Source organism: Crocuta crocuta, unplaced genomic scaffold (genome assembly GCF_008692635.1).
Source record: "Crocuta crocuta isolate KB4526 unplaced genomic scaffold, BGI_CrCroc_1.0 scaffold186, whole genome shotgun sequence".
NCBI classification, from domain to species: Eukaryota; Metazoa; Chordata; class Mammalia; order Carnivora; family Hyaenidae; genus Crocuta; species Crocuta crocuta.
Genome location: NW_027551569.1, coordinates 4,145,208 through 4,172,974, shown reverse-complemented (window position 1 = coordinate 4,172,974; position 27,767 = coordinate 4,145,208). Strand labels below are relative to the sequence as shown.

At 49.5% G+C, this 27,767-nt stretch overlaps 1 protein-coding gene across 4 annotated transcripts in view; it reads left to right on the top strand.

Annotated features, from left to right (window-relative positions):
* The window catches only part of ADCK1 (aarF domain containing kinase 1), a 118,088-nt gene that overhangs the window by 62,318 nt on the left and 28,003 nt on the right, over positions 1-27,767 (top strand). For all 4 annotated transcript variants that reach the window (XM_077750756.1, XM_077750757.1, XM_077750758.1 and 1 more), the window contains 2 exons: positions 16,084-16,242; positions 26,583-26,741. In XM_077750756.1, coding sequence (XP_077606882.1) covers positions 16,084-16,242; positions 26,583-26,741 — 318 coding nt within the window. The remainder of the gene's footprint in view (positions 1-16,083; positions 16,243-26,582; positions 26,742-27,767) is intronic.

The window sequence follows — 27,767 nt, the reverse complement described above, 5'->3', positions numbered from 1 at the left end:
CGCTCTGTGTGGCACACACTGGCTGGATGCTTTACAGGTACCGTTCACCCCTTACAGTCCTTCTGCAAGGTTAGTAGATTTGACCATTCCAGTTTTCCAAATGAGGAAGCAGAGGTCCTGAGAGGTTAGGTAACAGCCACAGTCTCGTAGCTTAAAAGAGGCAGAAGCATGCTCTGAACCGTGTTGGCTGAGCCCCCACCCCTCTTGCTATGCAGCTGCTATCCCTGGGGAGGCCTGGTTTCTGGGGGGCAGTAGAGTGTGTGTGGGTGTTGGATCTTGATGTGTAGGCTCTCAGGAGTCACCGCAGGCCCCAGGTCTTAGAACCCATGTGTTCTAAGTGTTGAGGCATACTGGCTAATAGTGTCTGCGTGCATGTGCGTGAGTGTGCGGGCCTCCATGGCCAATTCCGGGTAGAGTCAGCCGACCGTGCAGGGTGGCTTGAGGGGTGCAAGGCAGGAGGTGTGCATGGAGGCCTTTTTCTTCTTGCACATCTGGTAAAGGTGAATTCTCCCTTTTGAGACAGTTTTCGCTGTCTCCCAGAGCTGGGGCATGGCTGGTTCTTCTCCCCTCGCCATCTCACGGGAGCTCAGAGCCAGCACCCCAGGCTGGGCAGTGGGTCAGGAGGCCACAAGCCACAGAATGATGGCCACAGCCGCTGCTCTGGAAGGAGCTGCCCTGATGGCTGACCCCAGGCCCTCTGGGACTGCCAGATGGACCACAGGGCCCTCGTCTTCTCCTTGAATAGAACTTGTGGCCTTCCTTCCCTCCCCAGGAGGGGGAGTGGGCCTCTTCTTGCAGGCTGCTCAGGGCTGGGCTGGCAGCGCGGGCCGAGTGGCTGTGATTGCTGTGGTTCCAATGCCTTGTCCTTGTGTGCATGCGAGAGCCAGAGGGTGGTCTTTACTGCTGATGGTCAGGGCAGAAGCAGCGATTTGAAGTCCCAGGTCCCGCACTGCCTTAGAGGGCACAGAATTATCAACCTTGGTTGGGTGCACACCTCATGAGAGGTGTACTTCCTGGCTGGGCACTCCCAGAAGATGACTCTGAGGAAAGGATTCTGTGGAAAGTGGTTTCGTGGGAAGGTCAGCTGCAGCCAGGGTGGAAGCAGGAATGTGGTTCAGGGAAAAGAAGGCAGTCAGTGGCTGTGTGCCCTTAAACTAGCTGCTGCAGTGGGGACACTGGGAACTGGTGGCAAACATTCACCTTAAGATCATCCCACCCCTCATCTGGTTGAGTGTCCAATGCTTGATTTCAGCTCAGGTTGTGATCCCAGGGTCATGGGATCAAGCCCTACGTCAGGCTCCTCTCTGACTGTGGAGCCTACTTGGGACTCTCTCTCTTTCCCCCTGTTCCTCTCCCCTGCTCATGCGCGTGCTCTCTCCGTCTCTATTTAAAAAAAATTTTTTTTTTAAAAAGTCATCCCACTCAAGGGCTGAGACAGAGGGTTGGGTGTTTATACACCAGCTTCCTGACTTCATAGTGGTGGTCANTTCCTCTCCCCTGCTCATGCGCGTGCTCTCTCCGTCTCTATTTAAAAAAAATTTTTTTTTAAAAAATCATCCCACTCAAGGGCTGAGACAGAGGGTTGGATGTTTATACACCAGCTTCCTGACTTCATAGTGGTGGTCGCTCCCAAGGACTGCTAATTCCTGCTGTGATGGAGAAGGAGCCCTCACTGGGTCAGATGCAAACACTGATATTGTAGCAGGGAGCAGGGGGAAATATCCGAAGGAATCAGCGGGCTCTGCAGCCACTGTGCAGTGCCATCACCTACAGTCCCCACAGCTGCCCTCTGAGGGAAGTACTGGTATCTGTGTTTTACTTAGGAGCAAGCCAAGGCCAGAGAGACTGAGTCACATGTCTGAGGTTGCACAGAGATCCAAGGCTGAGTCGGTAGCAAAACCAGGCCTGACTCCAGAGCCCAAGGTCCTGACCCCTGTGTTCCGTTGCTCCTTATAAGGAGCCCCAGACCTCTCCCCAGGTGTCATGTCCTAACAGTTTATGATTTCTCCCAGCCTTCGTGGGAGCCCCAGCAGGTCAAGGAACTGCATATTCATTGTTTTCTCCTTCCCTAGCATGTGTTTAGATGTTTCAAACACACAGTCTCATTTTAGTCCTCACAGAAGCTCGGCCCATTCTTCCCAGATGTACAAAATAAGATTCAGACACACTAAGCGACTTACTCGGGATCACATAGCAGGACAGTGGCTCAGCTGGGAATGGAACTTGAGTGTCCTCTGACTGGAGAGATGTACTTCAATTACACAGGCTGTTGTGGGAGGTGGGGGGGCCAGGGTTCAAAGCCACGCCAAAGGGCCTGTGAGACCCAGCCTGCTTCTGAGGGCCACACTCTTTCCCTTGACAGCTCGCCAGCCCGCCACTTGCCTTCAGCCCCAGGCTGGCCCTGGTGCTGTGTCGCCTCACCGGTCCGGTGGCTGAGGAGGTGCTCTGAGAAGCATGCAGCAAGGTTGTTTGGTTCTTCTTCTCCTTCTCTCCCCTGGAAAAGGTGCTGCCCCTCTGTGCTTGCAGGCGGGGGGCTGGTAACAGGGATGAGGACAGGTCTGCCCTCCCTTGTTCCTTCTGAGAGCCGGGCCCTTCTCCAGGGAGCAGCCCTCACCTCCTCCAGCTGCCCTGGGTCCCCACATGCCATCTACCTGCCGCAGTTCCTTGGCAGCAGAGAGGAGCAAGCCATCCACGTCTGGCTGATTTATGTTCATCGTTGAAACAATAATGTTTAATCTGGAAAGGGCTAATCAATTTTTTATGCTGATTATGAATAGGCCAGCTGGGCCTGCTTCTTTATTCATGGGGCCTCGGGAGCAAGCTGCTGTCCCAGGCCAGGCTCCCTGGGTGGTTTCTCCCATGGGGGGCCCTGCCTCTAGGAGAGCCCGTCAGCAGCCTTGCCCGTGACACTTTGGAGGTGGCTCATTGTGTGTGGGTGTGGCTCTGTGTGTCACCAGGAAGAGTAAGCTGACTCCGGGTGGACAGCCAGGTCGGAGCATGTGTGTGGAAAGAGGCTGGTGTGGGCTGGGGCGCGATCGTGGGAGTGCAGGGTGGGAAAGTAAGAGTTATAGGACCACAGAATCAGGAAAGCTGTCAGGGACCAAGTACCCCAGCAGCCCCCCTCACTTGTAAAGTAAGCAATTTAGACCCAGAGAAGCTGAAGGGTCTTCTCTAAGGTCACAAGGCAGAGGTGGGATGGGAACCCCAGCTCACTCGCTCGGAGGGCAGAAATCTTTGCACAGAAGTACAACTGATGCGGGAGAGTCAGGAAGGTACTGTGGAGCCCCTCCCATTGTGTTACTGACTCATCACACGGCTCTGACAGCTCAGGAGCTAAGGTACAGAATGCACTAGAGACGTAGCTCAGTAAGAGGTCAGGCCAAGATGAAAGTCACCTGAGGTTCGGGTTACCGCTCTTAGAAGTGTTCTCGGAATCCACAAATATGGTTGCAGAGAGGGGTGAATTGGGGTCTTCTGGAGAAGGCAGGACTTGAGTGCTCTCAGAAGGAGAACAAACAAAAAGGCCGGAGAGGGCATTTTGGGCAGGTGGAGCGGCTGGAACTGAGCGTGTCCTCTCCGGTGGGCGTCACCTCGGGGAGGTGCCTGAAGCCGGAGTGAGACCTGAGGGGCCCGTGGCTGGAAACGTGGGGCCCTGGGCTGGGGGGCAGGTGCTGGGCTTGGACGGCCTGGTTGTCCCCCAGTTGTGTGTTTGGACCCTCCGCAGCCTTCAGCAGCCATTTGTCCGGTCGTATATTGGCTCAGCTGATGTTTATCGAGCTTCTGTTGTGTGTGTGCTGGAGGTTGTATATCTGAACGCGCTGCTGTCAGGGTACTTGTGATCTAGTTGTAGGGGAACAGCGGATGTTAAACAAGTGATCAGGAGAATAAAAACTTAATGACCCTTGTGATGAATGCCGTGAGGGAGAAGTATAGGATGCTCTGAATTTGGGGGCCTGGGGGAGGGGTCTTTCTGAGGACTCAGTGGCAGTTAAGCTGAGACCAGGGATAGTTAGGGGGAAGGAGGGTAGGACAGAGAGAACAGAGAATGCAAAGGCCCCTGGGTGGGGAAGAGCATGGATCTGCGTGGGGACAGATAAGGGGTGGTGGTGGCAGGGCAGAGAGACACTGAGAGATGTGGCTGGAGACATGTGCCAGGCACGTTCAGGAGATCCGAGGTTGGCAGCCACTGACAGGCTCTTTGGGGAGAGTGGCACAGTCCAGTGCACGGTGGCCACTTGGGGACCAGGGGTGGAACTGGGAGACAGTTATAAGGCACTGTGGTCATTTGGGTAAGAGTGATGGAGGAGGAATAGACAGACATAATTTGGAGACTGACTCAGCAGGACTCAAGGGAAAATTAAATGGGGAGGGGCTGAGGGGCCAGGAGGGGCACCAGCGGCTCCCGGGGCTCTGGTTAGAACACTGGAGGTCATCTGAGAGCAGACCTGGTGCCGAGGGGGCTGGTGGGGCAGCATTTACAGGTCACCCTGCTGGCTCTTTGGGGGAGGAATTCCCTGCGGGGCTGGGCTTTGCACAGTGGCCCCCTCTCTCCTTAGAGTTGGTGGTCAGAGAGTTGGTGGAGAGTCCATGGGGGAGCGATTTGGGGTCTAGCATTGAGAAGCTGGGTCCAGCACTGGGTTCTTGGTTTCCAGACTTAAAAAAAAAAAAAAAAGTCATCAGTACTTTGATGTAAGGAAAGGTGTGTGTGTGTGTGTGTATGTGTGTGTCTCCCCGTCCCCGTAGCAGGGTTTATAGGAGAGACTGGAGCAGCTCCTGCTTATTCATTGGAATAAGTCTCCCTGGGCCCCCACTGCTCTTCCATCCTTGGTGTGTGAGCTGATTGGTGGTATCGTGTGAGCAAAAGCAAACTGAACTTGTAGGGGAGGGGAGGATGTCCTCTCAGCAAGGCTGGTTTGAGGATTTGACCTGGAGACTGGGTGGAATAATATGTAAGTGGCAGCAGGGGGAGCAGAGGGCCCCTTGCCCCAGCGTGGGGGGAGCAAGACCGGTTCTGGGTGTTGCCTGGCACAGACCAGAGCCGCGATGGGCTCTCCTGGTGCCTCAGCTTGGGGGTCACATGTGACCTATGTTCCCGCACTGCCAGGGCTCTCTAGCCCCAACACCGCCCTGGGAAATACAACAGAAGAATAAAACTGGCATATTGAGAGTGTTACCCTCACGCGCTACATCCGAGGTCAGCAAACGTTTCCCATAGAGGCCTGGGTCAGGGTCCTAGAGCTGCTGTAACAAATCAGTGCACGTTTAGTGGCCTAGAACAGTACACATGCATTATCTTGTTCTGTGGGTCGAAAACCTACAGCTCGACTGTTGGCTGAACTGCTTTCCTCCCAGTGGCTCTAGTGGGGAATCTGTTGCCTTGTCCAGCTTCTAGAGGCTGCCTGCAATCCTTGGCTTGTGGCTCGTTCTTCGTCCCAGCCAGCAGCATGGCGTCTTTCAGTCTCTCCCTCTTCCTTATGCCCGGCCTGCCTCCCTTTATAAGGACCCTGTGATTACCGTGGGCCCACATAGTTACCCAGGATGCTCTCCCCATCTGAAGACCCTTAACCTGATCACACCACTGGGGACGTGGACACGGACATCTTTGGGGGGGGGCATTTTTCTGCCCACCCCAGGGACAGCTAGTGAATATTTTAGCTTTTGCAGGCCACACAGTCTCCGTCATAGCTGCTTACCTCTGCCATTGCAGCATGGGAGCAGCCACAGCATGTAGTGAAGTGTGTGCCATGTCACAGTCACACTTCATCCAGGGATACTGAAATCGAATTTCATATAGTTTTCACATATCACAAAATATTATTCTTTGGGGGTTTTCCAAGCATTTAAAAATGTAAAAAGAGCATTCTTGGCTGGTGGGCTGTTAAAAAAAACACACAAAAACAGAACAAAAAACAGGCATTGGCCTGGATTTGGCCCTATGGTTTGCTGCCTCTGTTCTAGATGCATAATGTCCTGTAACACTTAGAATGCCCTTGCAAAATGGGTGTTGTTATCATCACTCACATTTTGCAGACTGGTAGTGGAGCTGAGCACTTTGCCCAGGGCCACATGGCTAGATGTTGGCAGGTGGGGCTGCTGACATGAGAGCTAATATTCTTTACCTTCCCCTTCACAGGGGTCAGCCAGGAATATATGTGCTTTCTCCAAAGTGTGGGCTTTCTCTTCCTGGTAGATCCTGAAAGTCTGGGTTTGCCTTCCTTTAAAAAAATCCCTGGACACTGCTGTTGTCACATGCAGAGCAAATCTGGAAAACTTCTTACTGGGTGGAATGTACTCAGATGTTCTAGAAAGAGCGCAAGGACTTTGATACCTGAGTTCTCTTGTGTGGGGCTCTGAGGCATAAGAACCTACTTAGGCTCATTTGGCGTGTGACATTTTGCCACCTCCTGGAGGCTAAGGAAGCCTATCCTGACAGCAATTGCCACTGTGAGCAAGGACGTCTGTGCTTTATTTCCTCTCTGCCTTAATATTTGGGTATAGGAACATCTAAAGGTTATCAGAAACAGGCCTTTGGAATTTTATGAGACTGATCCCACCAGGGTTTAGATATCCCGGGGCCTCGCCAGAAATGCATGTGAGTCACTGAGTCCAGGCTCTTTCTTCCACCGCGGGCATGAGCTGCAGTTGAGGACTTCTTGGCCAGGGGGGCCCAAGGCAGCCTGGATTCCGGGCTGGGAATTGTTGACCATCTCCTTTCTGGCTCTCCTGTTGCTGTGTCGTATTCCCCTTTGTAGGGTTTGCACAAGTCCTTCTCTCTGCCTGGATGGCCCTCCCTCCCTTCCTTCCTTCCTTCATTTAGTTAACTGACTCTGTATTCTTCAGATCTCAGTTCTTTGTCGCCTCCTCTGAGAAGCCCTCCCTGACAGGTTTAATCCTCTGAACACAGGCTTTATGGTGCCAGCTACCTCTCCCTTCATAGCCCTTATCAGAGTTGGCCATTTATCTTTGATGACTTGATTAATTCCTGTCTTACCACTGGACTTCAGGTTCCAGTAGTGACTCCAGAAGGTGGTAGCTGTACCTGATTTGGACCCAGGTCCCATTAAGTCCCTGGTGACTAGCACAGTGCCCTGCTTATATTAGTCACTTAAACATTTGATGGTTGAATAAACAAATGACCTTTAGCCAATATATTCCTTTCTATAAAATGGGCACAATTATATCTCCTCTGCCTAATTTTGACAGAAGGTTGAGAGCACTTTAGAGCACTTGAGGTCAACAGACATTATGCAGCTATAAGGAAGTTCTCATGGTTGAGCATTTAGTCCCTGTTGAGCAAAGGTGTCCTGACATCCCTTATACCAAACCAAGCTCAAGTTCAAGGAAGAGGTGGTAAGTCCTCATGTGGGCATATTGTAGTAGAGGGGGTAGAGCTGTTTGCCTGATTCTTGGGTCCGAATCCCTGGCTCCACCTGTCTCTCAGCCCTGTGATGGGGGTATAAGCACTTAAGCTCCCAGATACCCCATGGCTCCAAGGATGGCTCACTGCTTCTATACCCTGACAACCCTGGGGATACTTACCTGGGCTGGGCCCTGTCTGTGGGGGTCCTGGCTTCATATTGCACCTTGTACTGCACAATCTCTTCTATCCCAGAGATCTCTGTCCCAGGCAGAGACATAGTCCTGTCACCCTGTGAGGCTGTACAAGTTATTAAGATGGGGAGCGTTGAAAGATTAGATTTATGACAGCCAATGGTGGATTATGAAGAATAATTTATCAAATGTCAGTGCCTGCAGCCTACAATTTACGGAAGGTTTGCTTAAGCTGAGGAGATCTGATTGGACTGCCCCTCCCCCACCTCTAATGAATGACAGATCTAATGGATGGCTTCCCAGGCTGGCCAACCACACTGGGTGTTTATCTGCTTTTTATTAATCATTATTATCACAACATTTCCATAGAGTCCCTCCACCCGCAGCTCTCAAAGTGCCCAGCACCAGCGAGGCTCCCTCAGCTACCATGAAGGAACGTAGCTGCCCCTGGGAGATGCTTTAGCTCCCCCAGATCAGCTGAAAGGCCCAAAGTCCCCTCACCAGGAAGAGGATAGGGAAAATTGAACCTCATTCATTCATTAAGAAATACTTATTGAATACCAATTATGTGTCAGGTGCTTTGGATACAGTGTTGAGCAAAAATGGAAGAAGTCTATCATTTAGAAGGGAAGAAGGAGATTAAGCAAATACACAAATCGAGGTAGGGTGCAGCTGTGTTAATTGCTCTCTGGAAGGGCACCCTGAAATCTGAGGATATTCACAGGGAGGCTTCCCTGAAGAGGTGACAGTTGAGCTGTGCTTTGAAGGATGAGTAAGAGTTACTTTAATGAAGAGCAGAATGGGGAGCCTTTTGGGCAGTGGGGCAGCATGTGCAAAGGCCCTACAGTGGGAAGGGAGGGAGTGTGCTGGTGGTTGAAAGAGGCCATCTGGGCAGGACAGAGAGAGCTCTGGGGACAGAGGGAAGAGATGGTGCAGGATCTGGCTCTCTGGGTCGTGTTAAGGATTTTGGCTCTGGGAAGCTGGTGAAGTGGTTTAAACAAAGAGAAGTGACACAATCAGCTTATGTTTGGAAAACTCACTTTAGCTGCATGGTGTGGATAGTTTTGAGGAGAAAGGGATGCAAGTGAGTGGACCAATCAGGCCATTACAGTCTCTGGGTGAATGAAGATGGTGGCTTTTACTTGCTGACAGAACAGAACTGAGAGCCTAGAATTGCTAACTCTTTGTCCAGTGCTCTCTTCATTATACCACTATATCCTCTTCAGGGAGGCAGTAGATAGGGAAACCATTATTGGGTGTCTTTCCTAGGCTCCATTCTAGACCCTTTACGTGTGTTGTTTCACACAACAACTCTATGAGGTAGGTACTAAAATTCCCATTTTACAGATGAGGAAACTGAGGTACAGACGGGTTGTGTAACTACCGAGTCTAGGGCAGCACAGAGCCAGAATTTGAATGTGGGCAGTGCCTGCAACCTACAACTGTATCTGCATTGGCTAATTCCAGCCTACAGTTCCAGACCTTGCACTGGAATTACTATGCCCTGTTGCTTCTCAGGACTCACTGTCCTGGCCAGCTGGTGGGCCTTCCCAGGGGACACGCCCGCGGCCATAGGACATGACTGCTCCTGGCTTCATACTTCTCTGTCAGCTGCTTGTTACCATTCTTTGGGTGGATAGAAGCTTGGTCTGAACCGTGATGCCCTTGGCACAGCCAGGTGGATGATTATCTTATTACCTAGAGGCTCTTCGGCAGACTGGTAAGGGCTGAGCATTGTGCCAGCCTCCTTGTGCAGATTTAGACAGCACCACTGTTTTGTAATTTCTGGAGTTGACCCTTGTCAAGAAAGGCCTCAGGTTCTCCCGCTGCCCCTTCGTTCTTTTTCCCCAGCGAGGCAGTAGCAATAGTTACCGGCTGTGCAGAACCGACGGTTTGATCTTTCAGAATTCCAGAAAGCACACAAATTCCATGGAAGACAGGGACTCTGTGTCCTTGAGCTGTTATTGTCGTTATTATTTTTATTTTAATAAATTGCTCTGTGTGGAAAGCTGGGGATGGGGGTATTCCTGCCTTGAGGCAGGGCAGCCACTGAGTGGGGAGGAAGCCTTTTCCTCTCCCCTGACCCCTCAGGGTCTACATAGTGATATCAGAAGTCCCCTCTTACCCTGCCAGAAAGTCCCGTCAGGATTGGGTGAATTGGTACTGGGCAGGGAGCACTGCCTCCAGCAGGCCCTGCTGAAAAGCAAATATGGGGGTTGCCCGGGTGGCTCGCTCTGTTAAGCGTCCAACTTAAACTTAGGTCATGATCTCACTCACAGCTTGTGAGTTCGAGCCCTACATTGGACTCTGTGCTGACATCTCAGAGCCTGGAGCCTGCTTCCATTCTGTCTCCCTCTCTCTCTGCCTCTCCCCCTACTCATGCTCTATCTTTCTCTCAAAAATAGATAAACATTAAAAATTAAAACAAAAAAAAAAGCAAGTATGGGTCGCCTGGATGGCTCAGTTGGTTGAGCCTCCAACTCTGGCTCAGGCCATGATCTCATGGTTCATGGGTTTGAGCCCTGTGTCGGGCTTGCTGCTGTCTGCAGAGAGCCTGCTTTGGATCCTCTGCCCCCCTCTCTGCATCTCCCTCGCTTGAGCTCTCTCTCTCCCAAAATAAACATTAAAATTAAAAAAAAAAAAAAAGCAAGTATGTTTTCCTGGGCTGTTGCTTTATTCTGCAGACTGAGATCTCCTGATGGCCAGAGGTGGTGTCTGTTTTGTTGGCCTATGTACCTAGTATGGCTTCTGTCATGTGGCAGGCCTGTAGGTAAGCATTTGCTGATTGATTGATTGACTGACTTAAGCTAAGGAATGGCAGATTGGTTTCATTTCCTGTATTAATTCTGACCTGTTGGTAGTGGCTGCCCGAAGCACTGTGTTGAGAAAGATTTGAGGCATCATCTGTATCCAGCAGAAATGAAAGCTGTGAGCGATTAGTGATGTCTGACATGAGTATGCTTGGGGCTTATTAGTCAGCTATTACTGCATAGCAAATTGCCCCCCAGCAACAAACATTTGATATGTTACAGTTCTGTGGGTTAGGAATTTGGGAGTACCTTACTGGATGGCTCTGGCTCAGACTCTCTGTGAGGGAGAGGCAGGGTGCTGGTGGGGCTTCAGTCATCTGAAGGCATGAGTGGGGAAGGAGAATCTGCTTCCAAGACGGTTCACTGTGGGCATGAGGCCTTGGTTCCTTACCCCATGGACCTCTCCACAGGCTGATTGAGGTCTTCATGACATGGCAGCTCGCTTTCCCAAGAGCACGCTATCCAGGAAAGGACAGGAAGGACGTCATGGACTCGGAAGGCATATGCTGAGTCATTAGTCTAGCTCATGCTCAGAGGTGGGCAGTAGGGTGCACCTCTCAAAGGGAGGGGTTTTTTGTTTAGAAAATTTTTAAAAAATGTTTATTTATTTTAGAGTGAGAGAGACAGAGACAGCGTGTGAGTGGGGGAGGGGCAGAGAGAGAGGGAGACACAGAATCCAAAGCAGGCTTCTGGCTCCCAGCTGTCAGCACAGAGCCTGACACGGGGCTCAAACACCTAGACCGTGAGATCATGACCTGAGCTGAAGTCGGACACTTAACCGACTGAGCCACCCAGGCGCCCCAAAAGGAGGAGTTTTTAAGTACCTGTGGATGTATTTTAAAATCACTGCAGGGGGAATGAGAGGACACGTGCCACCTATTTGCTGTCAGCGTCATGTGTTACTTCCAAGGTGCAGGAATAACCCTGAGCAGGTGGGATACAAACCAGGCATGTTTAACCGGGAGGAGCAGGAATTGCAGCAAAGTGGGATATCAGCTGGCAGGATATCACCCCGGTGAGATGAGGGGTGCCTGGGGCAGTTCCCTGGGAAATGGTCCCAAGGGGAAGGGTTGGGTAGGTTTCAAGCAGCGGCATATAGGAAGAGATGGTGGGTTTTCTGTTCAAGGCAGACCGTCTGTGCTTTGCAGAGTCCTTGGTAGCTGGGCCTGTCTTGTCTGCCTCAGGTTCCGGGTAGGGTAGGTTCACTGCAGCTACTCCATTAGTACAGGGACTTGTCCCTCTCCCCATCAGACTACAGTGGATGGCTGCTGGCACCCAGCCAGGCACGGGGAGGGGGCATCTCTAGACCTCGAGAGCCAGATGTTGTTTGCTGCTGATGCCATGGTAACCTTCTCCAGGTGCCCTGGGCACTCTTCCCAGCTCCTAAGTGGGAGCTGCCTGGCCTTGGCAACTAGGCCTGGACGTGCCTGCTTTGAGGCGAGCTCCTGTCTTCATCCAGAGCCAGTCTGTTCTGGGTTTGTTCAATTTGTTGGCATTATCTTACGTCAGTGTAGTTTGATGTAGTGAATCCAGAATAGGTCTGATGTGCATGACTATGGGGCCAGCAGGATAGAATATTTGAAATTGGGCCATCTTGGAAAATCCAGGACATCCCCCTTCCTGTGGCTGGTGAGGGGCCTGAGGCTGGCTGGCTGGGAGATTTATGTGAAACTCCTCCCCGGGAGTCGTATTATGGTCTTTACAGAAGGTCCTCACTTCCCATTTCCTTATTTTGGGTGAAATGAGGACCCTGGCCAGTGCTTGGCTGCCCAGTGTGGCATCTTGGGAATGTTTACCCAGAAAACTGGCTTCTTGGCAATCTGCAGGCCTAACTTTCTGGAGAATCTCACACTCTGCCCTGTACCTGGGTATAATGTCATGTGGCCTCAGTTTCCTGGGCCCCAGCTGATGCCAGCCTGCTGAAGTCTTAACCTAAGCCTGTGGGGGAAGACACGTTTCTTCTTGTCCTTCTGATGTTTTCTGCTCATAAGATAACAAACACCACCTGTTACGTTTGCGTGCACTCACACACACACGCACCCACTGAAAAACCAGATCATACAAAGCTAGAGAAACTTTTTTTCCTGATTATTTTTCCTTTTCTAGACAGGGACATCAATATATTTGAATCATGGGCTGACAGTAATTAAAAAGCACATAACTCGTCATTTTAAAATGCAGTTTTTACTTAATTGATTTTGCCGCCAGACCCCCCAGGAAAGAAAGAGGAACAGGGGAAAGAAAGGCCTAGAAGGGGAGACAGGTTTCTGTGAGGGAGACCGGAGGTCCCCTCCCCTCCCCTGCTCCACTTTAATTGCTGCGCGTGCTGCTGTTGGCCTCCGCTGATGGCTTTCTACTCAGAGGGCTGGGGACCAGGGCCTGACTGGAGGGGTTGGCATTTGTGTCAGCCACATGGGGGGCGTAATTCTGCTTTCGGGACAGGGTCTATTTTTCCTCACTATCTATCAGCACAAAGTACTTGCACTGAACACTTTGAATCAAGGTTCCATTTAGAGATACTTTATTCATATTTAATTACAGGCTGCAGCACCAATCTTTAATTACCTTTTTTATAAGCCAGCTAGGAACATTCACTAGCAATCAATTATTGTGTATGTGTGTGTGTGTGTGTGTGTGTGTGTGTGTGTATGTGTGTGTGTAAGCACAGGAGGGTGTGTGTGTGTGACTTCCTGATACAGGGGAAAGGATGGAAGGATGGCTTCAGGGGCCCTGGGAGGCGGTGGGCGGGCAGGGGTGGGGTGGGGATCTGCCCAACAGGTTCCCTGTGCAGAGTGAGTGGTGCCTCCTCATTCCCCACACCTCTTTTTGCCTCCACCCGTCAAATTGGGTGTTAAGGCAGGTCCTCACTGCTGGGCCTTGTTCAGGGTGCTGAGTTGAGGCACCTGGGTTTAGGTGGTATCCTAAGCTCCAGTTTCCCTGCATCCCCTGGTGGGGGCAGGGGATTGTGGGAGGCCCCCTTTTTGTTCCCTGGGGAGATTGGTGGGCCAGGCTTCCTCTTCCCCTGGAGATTGGGATATGCTTGCCTCAGCCCTTTCCTTCCTTCGCCTCTCCCCGGAGTGCTCCTGGCAGCTGTTCTTGCCACATAGCCCTAGTGATGCCATGTCACTCTTCAGTTGCAATGACTCTGCAACGTCCCTGCAATGACACTGATTTGAAGACTGGCCATTCTTAGAAAATGAGCAAGTGTTCCCAGGGAGCCAGGTGGAGACTTGGGGTGGGATGTGGGGTCAGATGACCCCCAGGTCCCTTTGCAGTGGGAAGATGGGGCCATTCCAGCTGCCTGGGAGGTGAGGGTCTGAGTTCACAGATCTGCTCCAGAAAACATTCTCCTTGGTACACCTTAAGGAACAACCAGAGGGTTTCTAAAGGATGTTGTTGATCTCATTATGTAATGGCCAGGACTATTGCTGAAGCTCTCCCTCCCTTCTGTTCCTGGATCCCAGTCCCAGCAAGAAGCCACTGAGGAGAGGAAAGAGGGGAGGCCATGGAACTCATGTTTACGGAGTGTCTTGGGGGTGCCGGGCACCATGCACATGTTTCTTTCATCTAACCCAGATGGAGCCCGAGAACTCTCAGAGCCCCTTGTTTTCTGTGCGACAGAAAACAACTCAAACTGACTTAAGCAGAAAAAGGAACTATAGGGTAGGTATTCAGGCTTGGCTAGATCAAGGGGCTTAACCATGGATTCACTCTCTGTCTCTTGTCTCTGCTTTCCTCTTTTTGCTACTGTGATTCCTGATAGCTCCAGACTTCAAGTTCAGTTTTTACCTTCAAGTTCAGCAGAAAGAAAAAAAATCCCTTCTCTTACCATTCAAACAAAAGTAAAACAGTTGAGTCTGATTGGATCAGTTGGGTTACATGTCCGTCTCTTAACCAATCAGTGTGACCCGGGGTATTCAGCCTGATTGACCAGGCTGGAGTCTCATACCCAGCCTGGAGTCACTGGGGGAGTCCATAAGTAAATCCCACACGGGACATGGGCTTTTTACATTTGAGGGCTTTGGATTAGTAGGAGTGTGGGAGTAGGAAGGCCCAGCCGTTTCAGAAGGAAGAAAGAGTTGATTCAGTTCCTCTCCAGTGGGGAGAATAGTGGAGTCAGTCTTTCAATGAATATGTGTTTGGCACCAACTGGTTCCAGTGTGGCTCTAAGAGCAGGGAATTCGGCTGCTAACAAGACAGACACAAGTCCCTGCCCACCTGAAGCTGATGTTTGGGTGAGGTTTACAAGGATGGTGGTTCTTTCATTCTCCCCGTTCAAGCCCAAATCCAGAATAAAGGGTTCTTGTGTGGGGAGGCCTGGGGTGATTGATGTGGGGAGAATCTGGCCCTCAGGGAGCCTCGAACTCAGGAGGGAGGGAAAGAGACAAGTATATGGTTGGGGAAGGAGGCAGGTACGTAGACACTAGGAGGAGTACGAATAAAAACCCAGGAGGAAGAAGGGGGACAGGGAAGCCAATCCGTACCCACCTCCTGTGACAGAAGTGTGGGCTCCGCCCGTGTTACTTGGACCTTTGGCCTCTGAAGGATGTTGATAAATGGGATAGAGTTTAGTGAAAGATACAGAAATGAAGACAGGGCTGGAGGGAGTGATTTATGAGAGAGATTAGCAAGGTGCTGGTGCAGCCTAGCAAACAGAGGGATGGGATGGTGGCTGTGGGCTGTCTGACTGCTGAAGCCCCAGGAGAGGAGGGGGCCGAGGGGCAGGAGGGAGTGCCTGCTGCAGGAGCGGGGGCAAAATGAATGGGCATGAGGTCCCGGGGGCCGTGAGAAGGGGGGCCTTTGGACTATGTGTGCATGTGTGTGAATGTCTGGACCTTCCAGGATTGGGAGGCTACACAGGGACTTCAAGAAATGCAAGGGGTGAGAATTTCAGCCTTGGATGTTTTTGCAAGAGTTTTTTGGAGACCCTCTTTCTAGCTGGTAGAATATCATATCTGAACCATGTAGGTGTGACCACTCAAGTCAGAAAGACTTTTATCCTTTAGGAAAATTTGGTGTGCCATTTCTAAGAGGGAAGGAAGGAAGAGGAGAAGAGCAGATGGAAGAGTTAGGAGTACATGTTCTGTTTCATAGAGAAAGGCCAGGGTGGCTACCTTTGGGTGGTATTGCAGGAGGAGGCCAAAAGCGAGGCTGTGGTGTGCAGCCCTGGGGTCTCTGCTGGGTGGCTGGCCCGAGAGTGGGCTTGAGGACCTGTGTTGAGCCTGCTGCTCAGACAGGAACAAGAGGTGGCTGTTGGGTCTGGAGCCTCCAGCCTGGCATCCCTTGAGCTCTCCATGGTGGCTGGTTGGAATATCTGATCCATCTTGGGCAGCCTGGGGCCCCGGTTCTGTTAACTCTTGATTTTATGTGTGTACATGGGAGTCTGGGGCTGCAGTGTCTCATAATTAAATGAGCAGATGGTACTCCATTCTGAACATTGTAGACAGTGCTTCTTTGGCCTTAAACGGAGGTGCTCCGAGCACCCATGCATGCCTTTGGGGACACACCCTCCACGTGTGTTTTTTCTCTCACTCCCTCCAGAGGCCTGCTGGGAATTCCCATGGCAGCAAAGAGCCCAAGCATGGCCTGGATTGGCATACAGCTGGTGGAGCTGAGAGCCTGTTTGGGAGCGTCAGGGAGCACTGGCCCTGGCCCATCTTCTTGGCCCCTCTCACTGAACTGAGTCATCTCATTTGCTCTATCCTTTCTCTACTCTTGACAGATCCACGATTTGTTCATGAGCTTTGATGACACTCCCCTGGGGGCCGCCTCCCTGGCCCAGGTCCACAAGGCGGTACTGCATGATGGCCGGATGGTGGCCGTGAAGGTCCAGCACCCAAAGGTACAAGCTCAGAGCTCGAAGGACATTCTTCTGATGGAGGTGAGAGCCTTCCCCTTTCTCCTTCCTTTATCCTCATTCTGTATTTCTCTGGAAATTGGGTGGCTCCAGTGACACTGATTCAAGGCAGCTGAGTGGAGTGTGACCCTTTGAGCAGCAAGGCAGGAGAGGAAAGCTTGAGACCATGACAAAGGAGGTGTCGTGATGATGCTATGACTGGGGGTGGGGGAGGGCAAGGCTGGGTTGGCCAGTTCTTCTTAATTTGTTCCTAGGAACTACCTGGGGACGGTCTCAGAGCACGATGAGCAGCTGCTGGGACCACACGGAGACCTCATATGCATGTTGCAGAAATGAGATGAACCAAAAGTGATTTCCTTGGGGGTAGAAAAGTTACAGCTTCATTTGTTAATTCATAACAGAAGGGAGCATGTGGTCAACCAAGGGGTGTAAAAATGACAGGAAGATCACACAAATATTTACATAGACTGTATGCATATCTCCCATGTTTTGAGTGAACAAGCTTGTCTACCTTAAAGTGTTCCTGGAAAAAAACCCTGGTGGAGACTGTGTCTCTGGACTTTTCTAGCTCTGTCCGCAGAGCAAGGGAGGGTGAGCCTGGTAGCCGGCTGGCGGTAGCCAGCATCTGGCGGAAGGCCAGCAGTGCATTAACCTGCCAGCATGTCCCTCCCCTTCTCTGCTGTCCCCCTACCACTCTCTTTCCTCACGCTGGACCCTTAGTGTGTTCCCTCAGCTCACCTTGACTAAACTTCGCACACACACGGAAGGTGTCTTTTGCACCAGGCACTATGGGTGAGGGAGCTCTGTCTTCATCCCTTTTTAGCAGAAGGACAGGTCTGGACACAAGCAGTCACCGTGTGGGGATATAAGCTCCATGAAAAGGGTGTGTGCACAGTGCTGTCAGCCCTGTGCCCGGTCTGTTGGGGGCATCCTCGGTCGGGGAGGTGCTTCCCTGAGGCGCCGGTGAGACAGCCAGGCAGGTGAAGAATAGCCCAGCCTGTGCCAGGGTGTGCTTGGAGGGGAACTTGAGCTGGTTCAGGTGGTGTGGCTGGGGATGGTTGCGGATGGGCTGAGGAGGTCGGCAGGACAGCACGGAGGGCCTTATCTTCCAGGCGAAGGCATAGAAGGGAGTACACAGCAGTTATGGATCTGCCGTGGAACTGAGCAGATCTGATTCTCTCCTGTAGTCAGTGGGGAACCGCTCAAGAATTTTAAATCAGGGGAATGTCATGATCAGATGTACATTAGAAACAAAAGTCTGTTGGCAGTCTGGAGGATGTATTGGAAGGCAGAAAAATTGCAGCCAGGGAGACTAATGGAGAGGCTGCCGTACTGCTCAGAGCCAGAAATACTCATGTGAACTGAGGCAGGGGAATGGGAGTGAAGGGGAGTGAAGGCTCGAGGACCTTGTGACCAGCTTTACATGGGGTGGTAGTAAACACTGGCACGGATGAAAAGGAGGAGAATAAAATTGTAGGTTTCTGGCTTAAATAATTAAGTTTGGGTGCCTTTAACCAGTGTGTCCATCAGGGTCCAGTTGGGAGGAAAAAAAAATTGCTCTAGGTATTTCCAACAGAGAATTTAAAAGAGAAAATGAGGCTCCCAGGGGATAGAATTGCAGAGAAGCCAAATGGGGTGGTGAAGCAGTTACCACCTGCAGGAAGCCCCTGCCACCCTCGTGGTGGAGGGGCAAGGAAAAGAGGTGGTTCTCTGGAGCCCAGGAGCCAGGGCCACCCGGTGGAGCTGGCCCATGAGGAGCTGGTCCTCTGGGAGGCCGATCACAAGCGTAGGGCCCATCACCTGAGAGGTGGAGCCGCAGGTGCCGTTCACACGGCGTTCTGCCAGTGTTGCCCCATGGCCAAGCCTAGATGGAAGGGAGCCTGGGAAGTGCAGTTTCTTCTGAGAGCAACGGAGTCAGGACGATCTCAGAACAAGGTAGGATGGGTGGTGCGTCCAGCGCTCTGGCCCAGCGGGACCAGCGCTCTGCTGGTCTGCATTCAGGTGGAAATACAGATGCAGGATTGAACAGCAGGGATGCTCATGGTAGGTGGCCGACTCTGGGGGAGTAGTCGAGGTCACTTAGAAAGGTCTGGCAAAGAGGAAAAGAGGGAAAGGGAAGAGCTGTGAGGAACACCATCATGGGGAGCGTACACCAGGAAGATGAGCCCTCGTGGGAACAGGGAGGGTGAGGCCAGAGGGATTGAAGGAGAACCAGGACTGAGCAGTGCTGCTACGTGCCGTGGAAGCCATTCAGGAAGAGAGCTAGAAAACATAGTGGCTTAAAGCAACGGTGGTGTGCTTTGCTCATGAATCTGCAGTCAGGCAGGGCTTGGTAGAGAGACTCACCAGTGTTTCATGTGGTGCCAGCGGGGTGGCCTGACTGAACCGGATGGTCTGCTTCCAGGTGGCTCCCTCACATGGCTGGCAGCTCCACTAGGGCTGTGGGCAGGGCCTTGGGTCCTTCCAGGGAGGCCTCCCTGCGGCTGTTTGGGCTTCCTTACAGCATGGTGGCTGGGTTCAAACAGCGAGTGTCCCACGAGAATAAGGCCGAAAGCACGGGACAATTTTATAACCTAGCCATGGCAGGCATTTAGCACTACTTCGTCCTTACTCTGTTGGTAAGAACAAGAGCCACAAAAACTCCCTTGGTTTAAGGGGTAGAGGAATACTCTACTTCTTGATGGGGGCATGACCACATTCTAGATGAGCATCAGAATGGGAGGTGTTGTTGCAGCCATTTGGGGAAATACAGTCTGCCAGAATTACTCTGTGCTGTCAAATGAGAGATAAAATTAGTAAAGCTCTGGAAAGGGCCTTTTGGATTTGGTGATTGGGAGTCCTGTAGAGGAAGCAAAGAGAATGAGGTGAAGGTGTGGGAGAAAATTGAGGCCCCAGATAGTGGAGATGGTTGACGTAGAACACTCTTCTCAGACGTAGCCATGGCACTGGGGAGGGTCATGTCGTGCTTAGAGCAAAGCACAGGATTAGAGGCGGGGACTGGAGCAGGCTGTTGCTGATGGGCAGGGTGGCCATGGAGTGGTAGGCAGAGGGTACTGGAGATCTAGGAAAGAGAAGTAACTGACAGATCTGGTTCTGGCGGAGACTCTAGGGGTTCGGCTCGAAGGACATGGGTGGAAGCATTAGCCCCCGTCAGCCTTTGTTCTGAGACTAGAGGAAGATGGTGAGGCTGCACACAGATGAGTGTGTGGGGCAGAGGGGGATGATGGAGGGAAAGTGGGCAGCTGAGTTGTTCCAGCCTGATAGCCTCTATTTTTTTCGCTGCAGTAGGAGGCAGGACCATCTGCTGAGAACGAAGGGGTAGGAGGTGGCATTGGAGGCCAGGGTGGGGGTGAAGGTTTGGAATAGCTGCTGTATGTGATGGAAAAGGGAGCTGACCAGGGCTTGGGAGCAGGGTCCCTGAGTGGCCCTGGGCATCCCTCTGGAAACCCAAGTTTTCAGAAGCACCTGTCGGTGGCTGTGGAACAACCATGGTTGGGAGTGAACTGAGAGTCAGGGAGCATCCCTGGGACCCAGCAGCCACTCCTGTCCAGTGGGGCCATCGGGACCCTCTTGGGCTACGAGAACAGCTGATACCATTTCTCTACTCAGAGCCTCACTGACTCTCTAAGTAACGGTGACCGTCAGGTCAATAGCAATAATAGCGGTAATAAAGATTTGGCATCTTCCTCCTGGAGACAAGCATCAGATGCTTTTCTGGGGAAGTACGGCCTGGAAGCTGTGTGCAGAGCACACACAGAGTGACTCTGAGGCAGAGCTGGAGCTGGGATCCCAAGGCTGATCAGAGACCTGTACTCACCGCCTTTAGAAGAGAAGCCGGAACGAGGCTCGAGGTCACCACCTCCGTCCACCATCAGTATTAACAGCAGCACCTGTGGCCCTGCCTCCTCACTGGGCTTGGTCTCCGGTGGAAAAACATCCTACCTGGCCTCACTCTCCTCTGTAAAACTAAGAAGAGCCTAACTGAAAAGCTCATTTCATTTTATATTTGAAATGAGTATTATAGTTTTTTTTTCTGAGTCCTGACCTAAAATAGTACCTCTGGTTTAGGAATGAAAACCCCCGAAAGGTTGTCATGTGTGTTAATAGGAGAAGAATGATTTCTAGGGGGCATTAGGGGGAGCTTAGCCACCAGAAACTTGGAGACCAGGGGGAGGGAAAGCATAGCCTTCTGGCGCTTTCTTTTATGGCCACTCCAGGTATCTTGTGTCCTCATGTTTCTCACTGTCCACTCCTGTTCCTCTCTCCTCTCCAACCCTGTGATTCCTCACAGCATGGTCTTGGGGGGAAGATAATCTGACCGGAGTAATTCACAGTAAGGAGAGAGTGACTAATAGGCTTAACCTTTGAATATTTGCAGTGTAAGAAGTACACTTGTAAATCTAAATTCATTTCTGCTGTAAGGACAGGTCTGGGGAATAGTGAGGCTTTTGAAGGTGAGGAGGTTGGGGGCTACTACCAGTTGTATCAGTTAAGATGCTTTTGGCTGCAGCTACCAGAAAAATCCAACTAAAAGTGGTGTAAATGATAGTAACCTGTATTATATCACATTTCAAGACAGCCAGAGATTGTGTTGACTATTCCAAGACTGACTGATTCAGCACTTCACTGTATTTAAAAAAAATAATTTATTATTATAATTGTTATTAAAATTAAATTAAATCCAAGTTAGTAAACATATAGTGTAATAATGATTTCAGGAATAGAATTTAGTGATTCATCACTTACACACAGCACCCAGCGCTCATCATAACAAGTGCCCTCCTCAATGCCCATCGCTCATTTAGCCCATCCCCTCCACCCACAACCCCACCATTAATCCTCTTCACTGTGGTTTTTAAGGACCCCGGTTCCTTTTGTCTTCTACTTTGCCATCTCCACATCCTGGTTTGTCCTTCTAAGGTAGTGCTCCTCATGGTCCCAAAACAGCTGCAGCAGTTCCTGCTATTACAAGTAGATGACATCCAGTGCCAAAGAGGACCTGTTTCTCATATTCCTTATCAAAAAAGAGCCCCTCAATAGAATTCCCTTCATTTCTCATTGTCCAAAAATAGGCTGCGTGCCCAAGTCTAAATCAATCTTGGCAAGAGACCTAAGAGATCTGATCGTGATTCACCTTCTCCAACTGAGGCCCGCCTTCCTTGGGGGACATGAAAGGTGCACAAAATTGGGGTTCTTTTAGCCGGGAAGGTGAGGGAAGTGGCTTTAGGGTCGGCACCTTGTAGCGCAGGTGACCTTAGTATTTTGTATCTCCTGCCAACCTGGCACTCTTCTTGGGGAAGGGGACAGTCTCTTGGATAGACCATTGAATGGGGGCAGCAAAGTGGAGGCCGACTCCCAGTAAATGGTGTTTGATGAACCTGATGGTGTTGGTGACTTTGCACAAAAGAGAAAGGCACAGCCAAGAGTGTTTTCAGCTTTGTCATTATCACCTGATATTGTCCCTTTAATAGTTGGGGCACCTCTACTTCTAGATGCACGGCCAGTGACTCTTATTGATTTGAGCGGCTGTCCAGAGCCAGACTAATTGGGCCCAGAGATTGGAACAGTGATTCAGCAGGAAGGGGTGAACTGACACGGCAGAGCCTGTTGTCTGCTGGCGGGCTGGCTTTGCAGCAGCTCTTGCCCGCGCACAGGAGCAGGGAGCTTAGCAGGCTGGACCTCACTGCCCTTCTTGTGGTTAGAGACACGGTGGGACCCGGAGGGCCTGGGAGCTGGTGTAAAGCCATAATCCCCGGGTCCCAGCAGCAGCAACCCATATCACTCCCTGCTAACTCCAAGCTTCTGAAATTGATGATGAATATTCTCTGTGCTCTGCCACTCCCTAAAGAGTCTAACTCCTGTCCCCAAGGCACTGTGCCACACAGGGGTGGGCCTCTGGTCTGAGCACCAAAGTCTACTGTGTGATACCCTCTGGCCCATCCCAAGGGCCTCTAAAAATAAAGACCTGTGACGGCCACGTGTTTGACTTTTTTTGAACAACATTTTCAATGCCTGCTGTCTGTCTTCTCATTTCTTTTCTGAATGTGTTGATTGAACAGTGGGTGGCTAGGTAATGTTTGTGTCGGCACAGACTCCCAACAGCTGATTTTATTTTCTAAAATACGTTTTAAAAAACCCCAGAGATGTAGACTATCCCATGGAAACTTCTCTTCACCCTATCATTCTGTTTTCTAAAAAGCGTGCACTTTAACAACTTATCAGCACAAAGATAAACCCCGTGAATGGCAAGCTATTTACATCACCCTGAATTGATTTTCGATCCTTGTCAAACATCCATTTTTTTTTTTTTTACCAGTTCAGACCCGTGCAGACGTTCTATTTCGTGCGCTGTTTTCCCATAGAGCGTTACTTCTTTTATAAGATATAATAACTTAATAATAGTCGCTCTTATTTCAGTTGGTTTTAACAGTTCACAACAGTTCTTTTTATGCCTTATCTCAAGCTTCCTATTGTACTGTCCTGTATTGTATTGCATGAGTCAGGCCTGCATAAAGAAAAGAGTGAAAAAAAGCCTGGGTCCAAGTCCTGCATTTGAAATTACAAGCTATGTGACCTTGAGAAATTCTTTAACCTCCTGGAACTGCTTTCTTTCTCTGTAAAATGGGCAAGAAGAAGATTAAATGAGAGCATGTATAGAAAGTGCCTCGTAGCACTGTGCCTGGCATGGGGGAGGCACTGTATAATGATAATTTCCTTTTTTTTTGTTATTATAAATAGCAATCAGTAGTTTTCAAACTTTTATGTGACTTTCAATTTTTCCATTATATTTCTATGTGGCTCACAATTGATTTTTCCTCCTGGGAGCCAATGACCCTATAGGAAAATAATTTCATTATTTCACCATGAAGGAAATATTAATGGCTGAACATACCTTGATTGATTAATAAGGTTTCAAATCATGTAGAAGATTCTCAGGCATTCCAAAATCATGGTTACTGAAAATTCAGAGGTAATCCCTTTTCCCACCAAAACCCCAGAAATAGAAAAACTTGATGTGTTTGAATAACACACATGAGAACATATTATTCTCTGGGGAGAGGACAAACCCTTTGAAATGTTCATTTGTTCATTCATTTATTCACTCAGTCATTCACGTGAATATTCAATAAACATCTGCTGAGTATTGAGAACATGCTAGACATTGGTGGAGACACTGGCTGTTGGAAGAATTTTATGGAGAAGATACATTTTTGGGAGAAAACTCAAAAAAGCCAAATTGATAACAACACCTGTTTTATTTTAGTTGACTGCAGCTGTTGTCAAAAAGGGAAAACTTCAACCAATCTACTTAGGGCAGGCTCTCAGGAAGGAAATTGAATGAAAACAGAAGGTGAAACTGTTTTTGTTTTATTCTCCTCAGTCAAGAAAAGTCTAAAATGGCAGCAACCCAAGCCATTTTAGATTTGGACCAGATGACTGACCCATCTTGCCACCCCCTTGAAGTTCAAGGGGTTGGTAACTCCCCTCTATTATATACAAAATTATGTGAGTATGTACATTTTCTGGGCTTCATAGCCGGCATCACCTTTTCAAATTGGTAAACTTCCTATAAAGGGGATGGTATCCTTTTATCAAGCTGTGAACCACTGACTTCTATTCAAATGGACTCTCTCATTTTATGTTAACCAAGGGGGTGACTATGCATGCAGTGCTTTAGAAACCAGCTTTATGAGTACTGTAAAGTTTTTTGGGTTATGAATTGGTTTACTAATTAGTTATTAAATAGTTACTAATACTATTAGTATTCATTATTATATCAATCAATAAAATCTTTGCTTTTATGATTAATAACATTAGGTATTAGCAACCAATAGTTCTAGTAATGGCTAATTATATAATTGATTAGTAACAGAAAAATCTTTAAAGTGCCTTTGAATGCTGTTTGGATATTAATGATAGCTTAAAATGTCACAGATAACAGCACTATACAATAAATGTTGAGGATTTGTGGTTCGGCCAGAAGCTTCATCCCCAGGTAAAGACCTCACTAGGGTACATGGAGCTCCTTGTGTATGCCCATTTCTGGCCCAGGGTAATTATCTAGGAGGTAATCAATAAATATTGATTGAACAAATCGACTCAGCAGACTGAGTCTCATTGTGGTTCCTTCCCTTGGCCCTCCTGGGTGAGAACCTCTGGAACTTAGGCTGGAGAAAAATGTCCAAGAGTTTTCTCCCTGAACTTGGAGCCCAGAGAGTAGAATTCAGGTGCTTCAGATAGCAGGTGTGCACTTGGCCCTGGCCTGGACAAGTGCTTCTGTTTCCTGTGCACCAGCTCTGCCTCCCGCTGGTGGCAGCTGCGGGCCGTCTGAGGGCATGGTGATGAGAGGCAATGCCCTGGGGACTGCTGCTCCCTGTGCCAGGGTCTGACATATGCCATATGGGCCTTGCTCTTGCCACCTCTCCTTCCTAGTTCTGTGTGACTCAAACAGAAACAAAACATAAACTAAATCAATTATCGTAAGGTCACAGGTCTAGCTCATGAAAGACTAGACAAGACTTAAAAGAAATTAGACTGCAGCAGAATGTAATTAAAAAGGGTTTTGATAGGAATTGAGTGTAATAACCCTGAGTGGTGATTCCTTTAGAATGGCATCTGATACATCGTTTGGGATATAGGGTTTAAAAACAAAGCTGTGAATGCCTTGTAGTTAATGGCCCTGCTTTAGATCTCTTCCTTTGGTATTACATGTGCCTATAGCTGTGCTGGGTACGATACAGACCAGGACAAAAGGAAGCATATGGCAAGGTTCATAGCTGGGGCTCAGTGAGTCCTTCTGGATAGATGGGATGGCGTCTTAGTCTGTTCAGGCTGCTATAACAAAGTACTAGAGACTAGGTGACTTAAATAGCATTTATTTTTCATAGTTCTGGAGGTGGGAAGTCTATGATCAAGGTGTTGGTTAATTCAGTTCCTGGCGGGGATTTTCTGGCTTGAAGAGAACCACTTTCTCTGCCCCCACAGGAAGAGCTCTGTCTCTTCCTCTTCTTATCAGGTAATAATCCCATCACAGGGGCCCTGCCTTCATGACCTCATCTAAACCTAATTACCTCCCTGAGGCCCCATCTCCAAACACCATCCCATGGGGATTAGGACTTCAACATTGATTTTGGAAAGGGGATACAAACATTCAGTCCACAACAGATGTGGTAGGACTCTTGGTACCAATGGGCCCATGGTTTTTTAATTCTTGCTCATTGCTGTCTGGTGTAACCATGGGGTAGAGGTGGGTATTCTCAGAGAACTTGGACTATAATTCTTACCAAGAACTTCTGGGAGGAGTGGTCACTTCAAACACTATCAGGAGGAGAGCATACAGTAGAACAGGAGAGTTGCCTTCTGTGTTTCTCTCGGGGAATACTGGAACATCTCCCATGTTCCTCGCCTCCTCCTCATCACCTACTGCAAGAGCCATCATCCGTGAACTTTCTACATCATCTTAAATCCAGAGCCCCAGTGTGGGGCAGCCTCAGAACTGAGTCCCAGCGCATAGAGGGGTCATGGAATGCTCTGCAGATATCACTGGGCTCCTGTTCTCTGCCAGAGATGTTTAATTTCACACTATTAAACTGATAAATACCCTGTATGTCCAGTAAAGTCCCACTTTCCATCATGTCCTAATTCAGGAATCCAAATGTGGCCAAATTGCCAGAAACGTAGCTTTTTATCCCAGTGGCCACATCCCTTATCTCTTACTCCTCTTGTCTTATCCAACCTTGTTTTCTTATTACAGTGTACTTTTTATCAAGAAATATTTTAGACAAGTGAAAAGTATAAAAAAACACATTATAAATGCTCAGGTACCCACTGCTCAGCTTAAGAAACAAACAAAATGCTGCACAGTTGTCGCACCCTCCCTGCCCTCTGTAAACAGGACCATGAGAAACAAGTCCGGGAGCAGCAAAGGCTGCAGGCAGCAGTCCAGTAAGTGAGCAAGAGCAAAGGTTTGGGGGCAAGGTCAACTCCAGTGGCAGTCTGGCTTGGTGCCTCCCTGCTGGGCCGATTTGGGACAATCCTATAAATTCTCAGAGCCTTGACTTGTTTATAAAATGGGGATAAGTGCATATGGTTGACCCCCCCAGAGTTGTGAAGACCAAACAGAGTCATGATATAAGGGCTTAGCCCCGCACTGGGCATGCGGGGAAGGCTCAGCACTGGGAGGTGTGGCTGCTGGAATCCTCTTGGATTTACACTACAGAGATTGGCCCCTGGGGAGCAGCGAGGCCTTACTTCAGGGGAGGCCGGGAGAGCTGTTCCTGCCTGGACCCAGGCGAGAAGGCAGGGACCTGAGCTCCTGTGGTGGGTGCCGTGGGCTGACTGATGGGGTGTTTGGTGCATTTCAGGTGCTCGTCCTGGCTGTGAAGCAGCTGTTTCCAGAATTTGAGTTCATGTGGCTGGTGGACGAAGCCAAGAAGAACCTGCCTTTGGAGCTGGACTTCCTCAATGAAGGGAGGAATGCTGAGAGAGTAGCCCAAATGCTCAAGCACTTTGACTTCTTAAAGGTGGGAGGGGCAGGGCAGTGGGGGCGTGGTGGTCTGATGAGAGTGCAGGGAAGGCCGGGCCCTGCCCTGAACATTCCCCCTGCAGGACACGAGAGGAGATGCCCTCTTCCTGAGTTTGCTTTCTGAGGATGGATGATTTGTCCCTAGTGTTGCTCGTTAAAGCTCCTGAATGTAGCATTACAAAGAAATGCCAGATGTGATTGTTGACCTGTCATTCAAACAGATGTTTATTGAATGATTGGCAATTTTAAGACATTGAGTACTACCCGAGGGCCTGTAAGCTCCAGTCTCCGCCTCCATGAAGCGCGGCCTGCTGCTGTGCGCTGGCGCTATTCCTACCACTATATGTATGTTACATCGGTTAATAGTTCTGTTATAATACAACATGTGTTTTCCTAGACATCTCCATAGCATGCTCCGTAGGATGCAAAAATCACACAACAGAAACCACAGGGCTTCTTGGGGTGGGGGAATAGGGCTAGGCTTACAACAGTGCCAACAGTCACAGGGAAAGGTGTTCAACATCACCTGTCATCAGGGAAATGCACACCAAAGCCACACTGAGGTATCACCACAGACCAGAATCAAAAAGACAAGAAATAACAAGTGTTGGTAAGGATGTGGAGAAAAAGGAACCCTCGTGCACATTCGGTGGGGAATGTAAATTGGTGCAGCCACTGTGAAAGACAGTTTGAAAAATCCTCAAAAAATTAAAAATGGAACTAACGTATGATCCAGTAATTCCACTACTGGGTATTTACCCAAAGGAAAAGCCTACTAAATTTGAAATGTGTTTATTGCAGCATTATTTACAAAAGTGAAGATGTGGAAGCAGCTCAAATGTCCATCCACAGATGAATGGATAAAGAAGATATATATATATCTCATATATATATATATAATACTATATAATATTCTATTATGTGTATCATAGCTATAATACTAATAGTATATAGTATTTCATTATATATGTCATTATATATAATATATATTCCATTATGTATATTATATATTATCTTATATGTA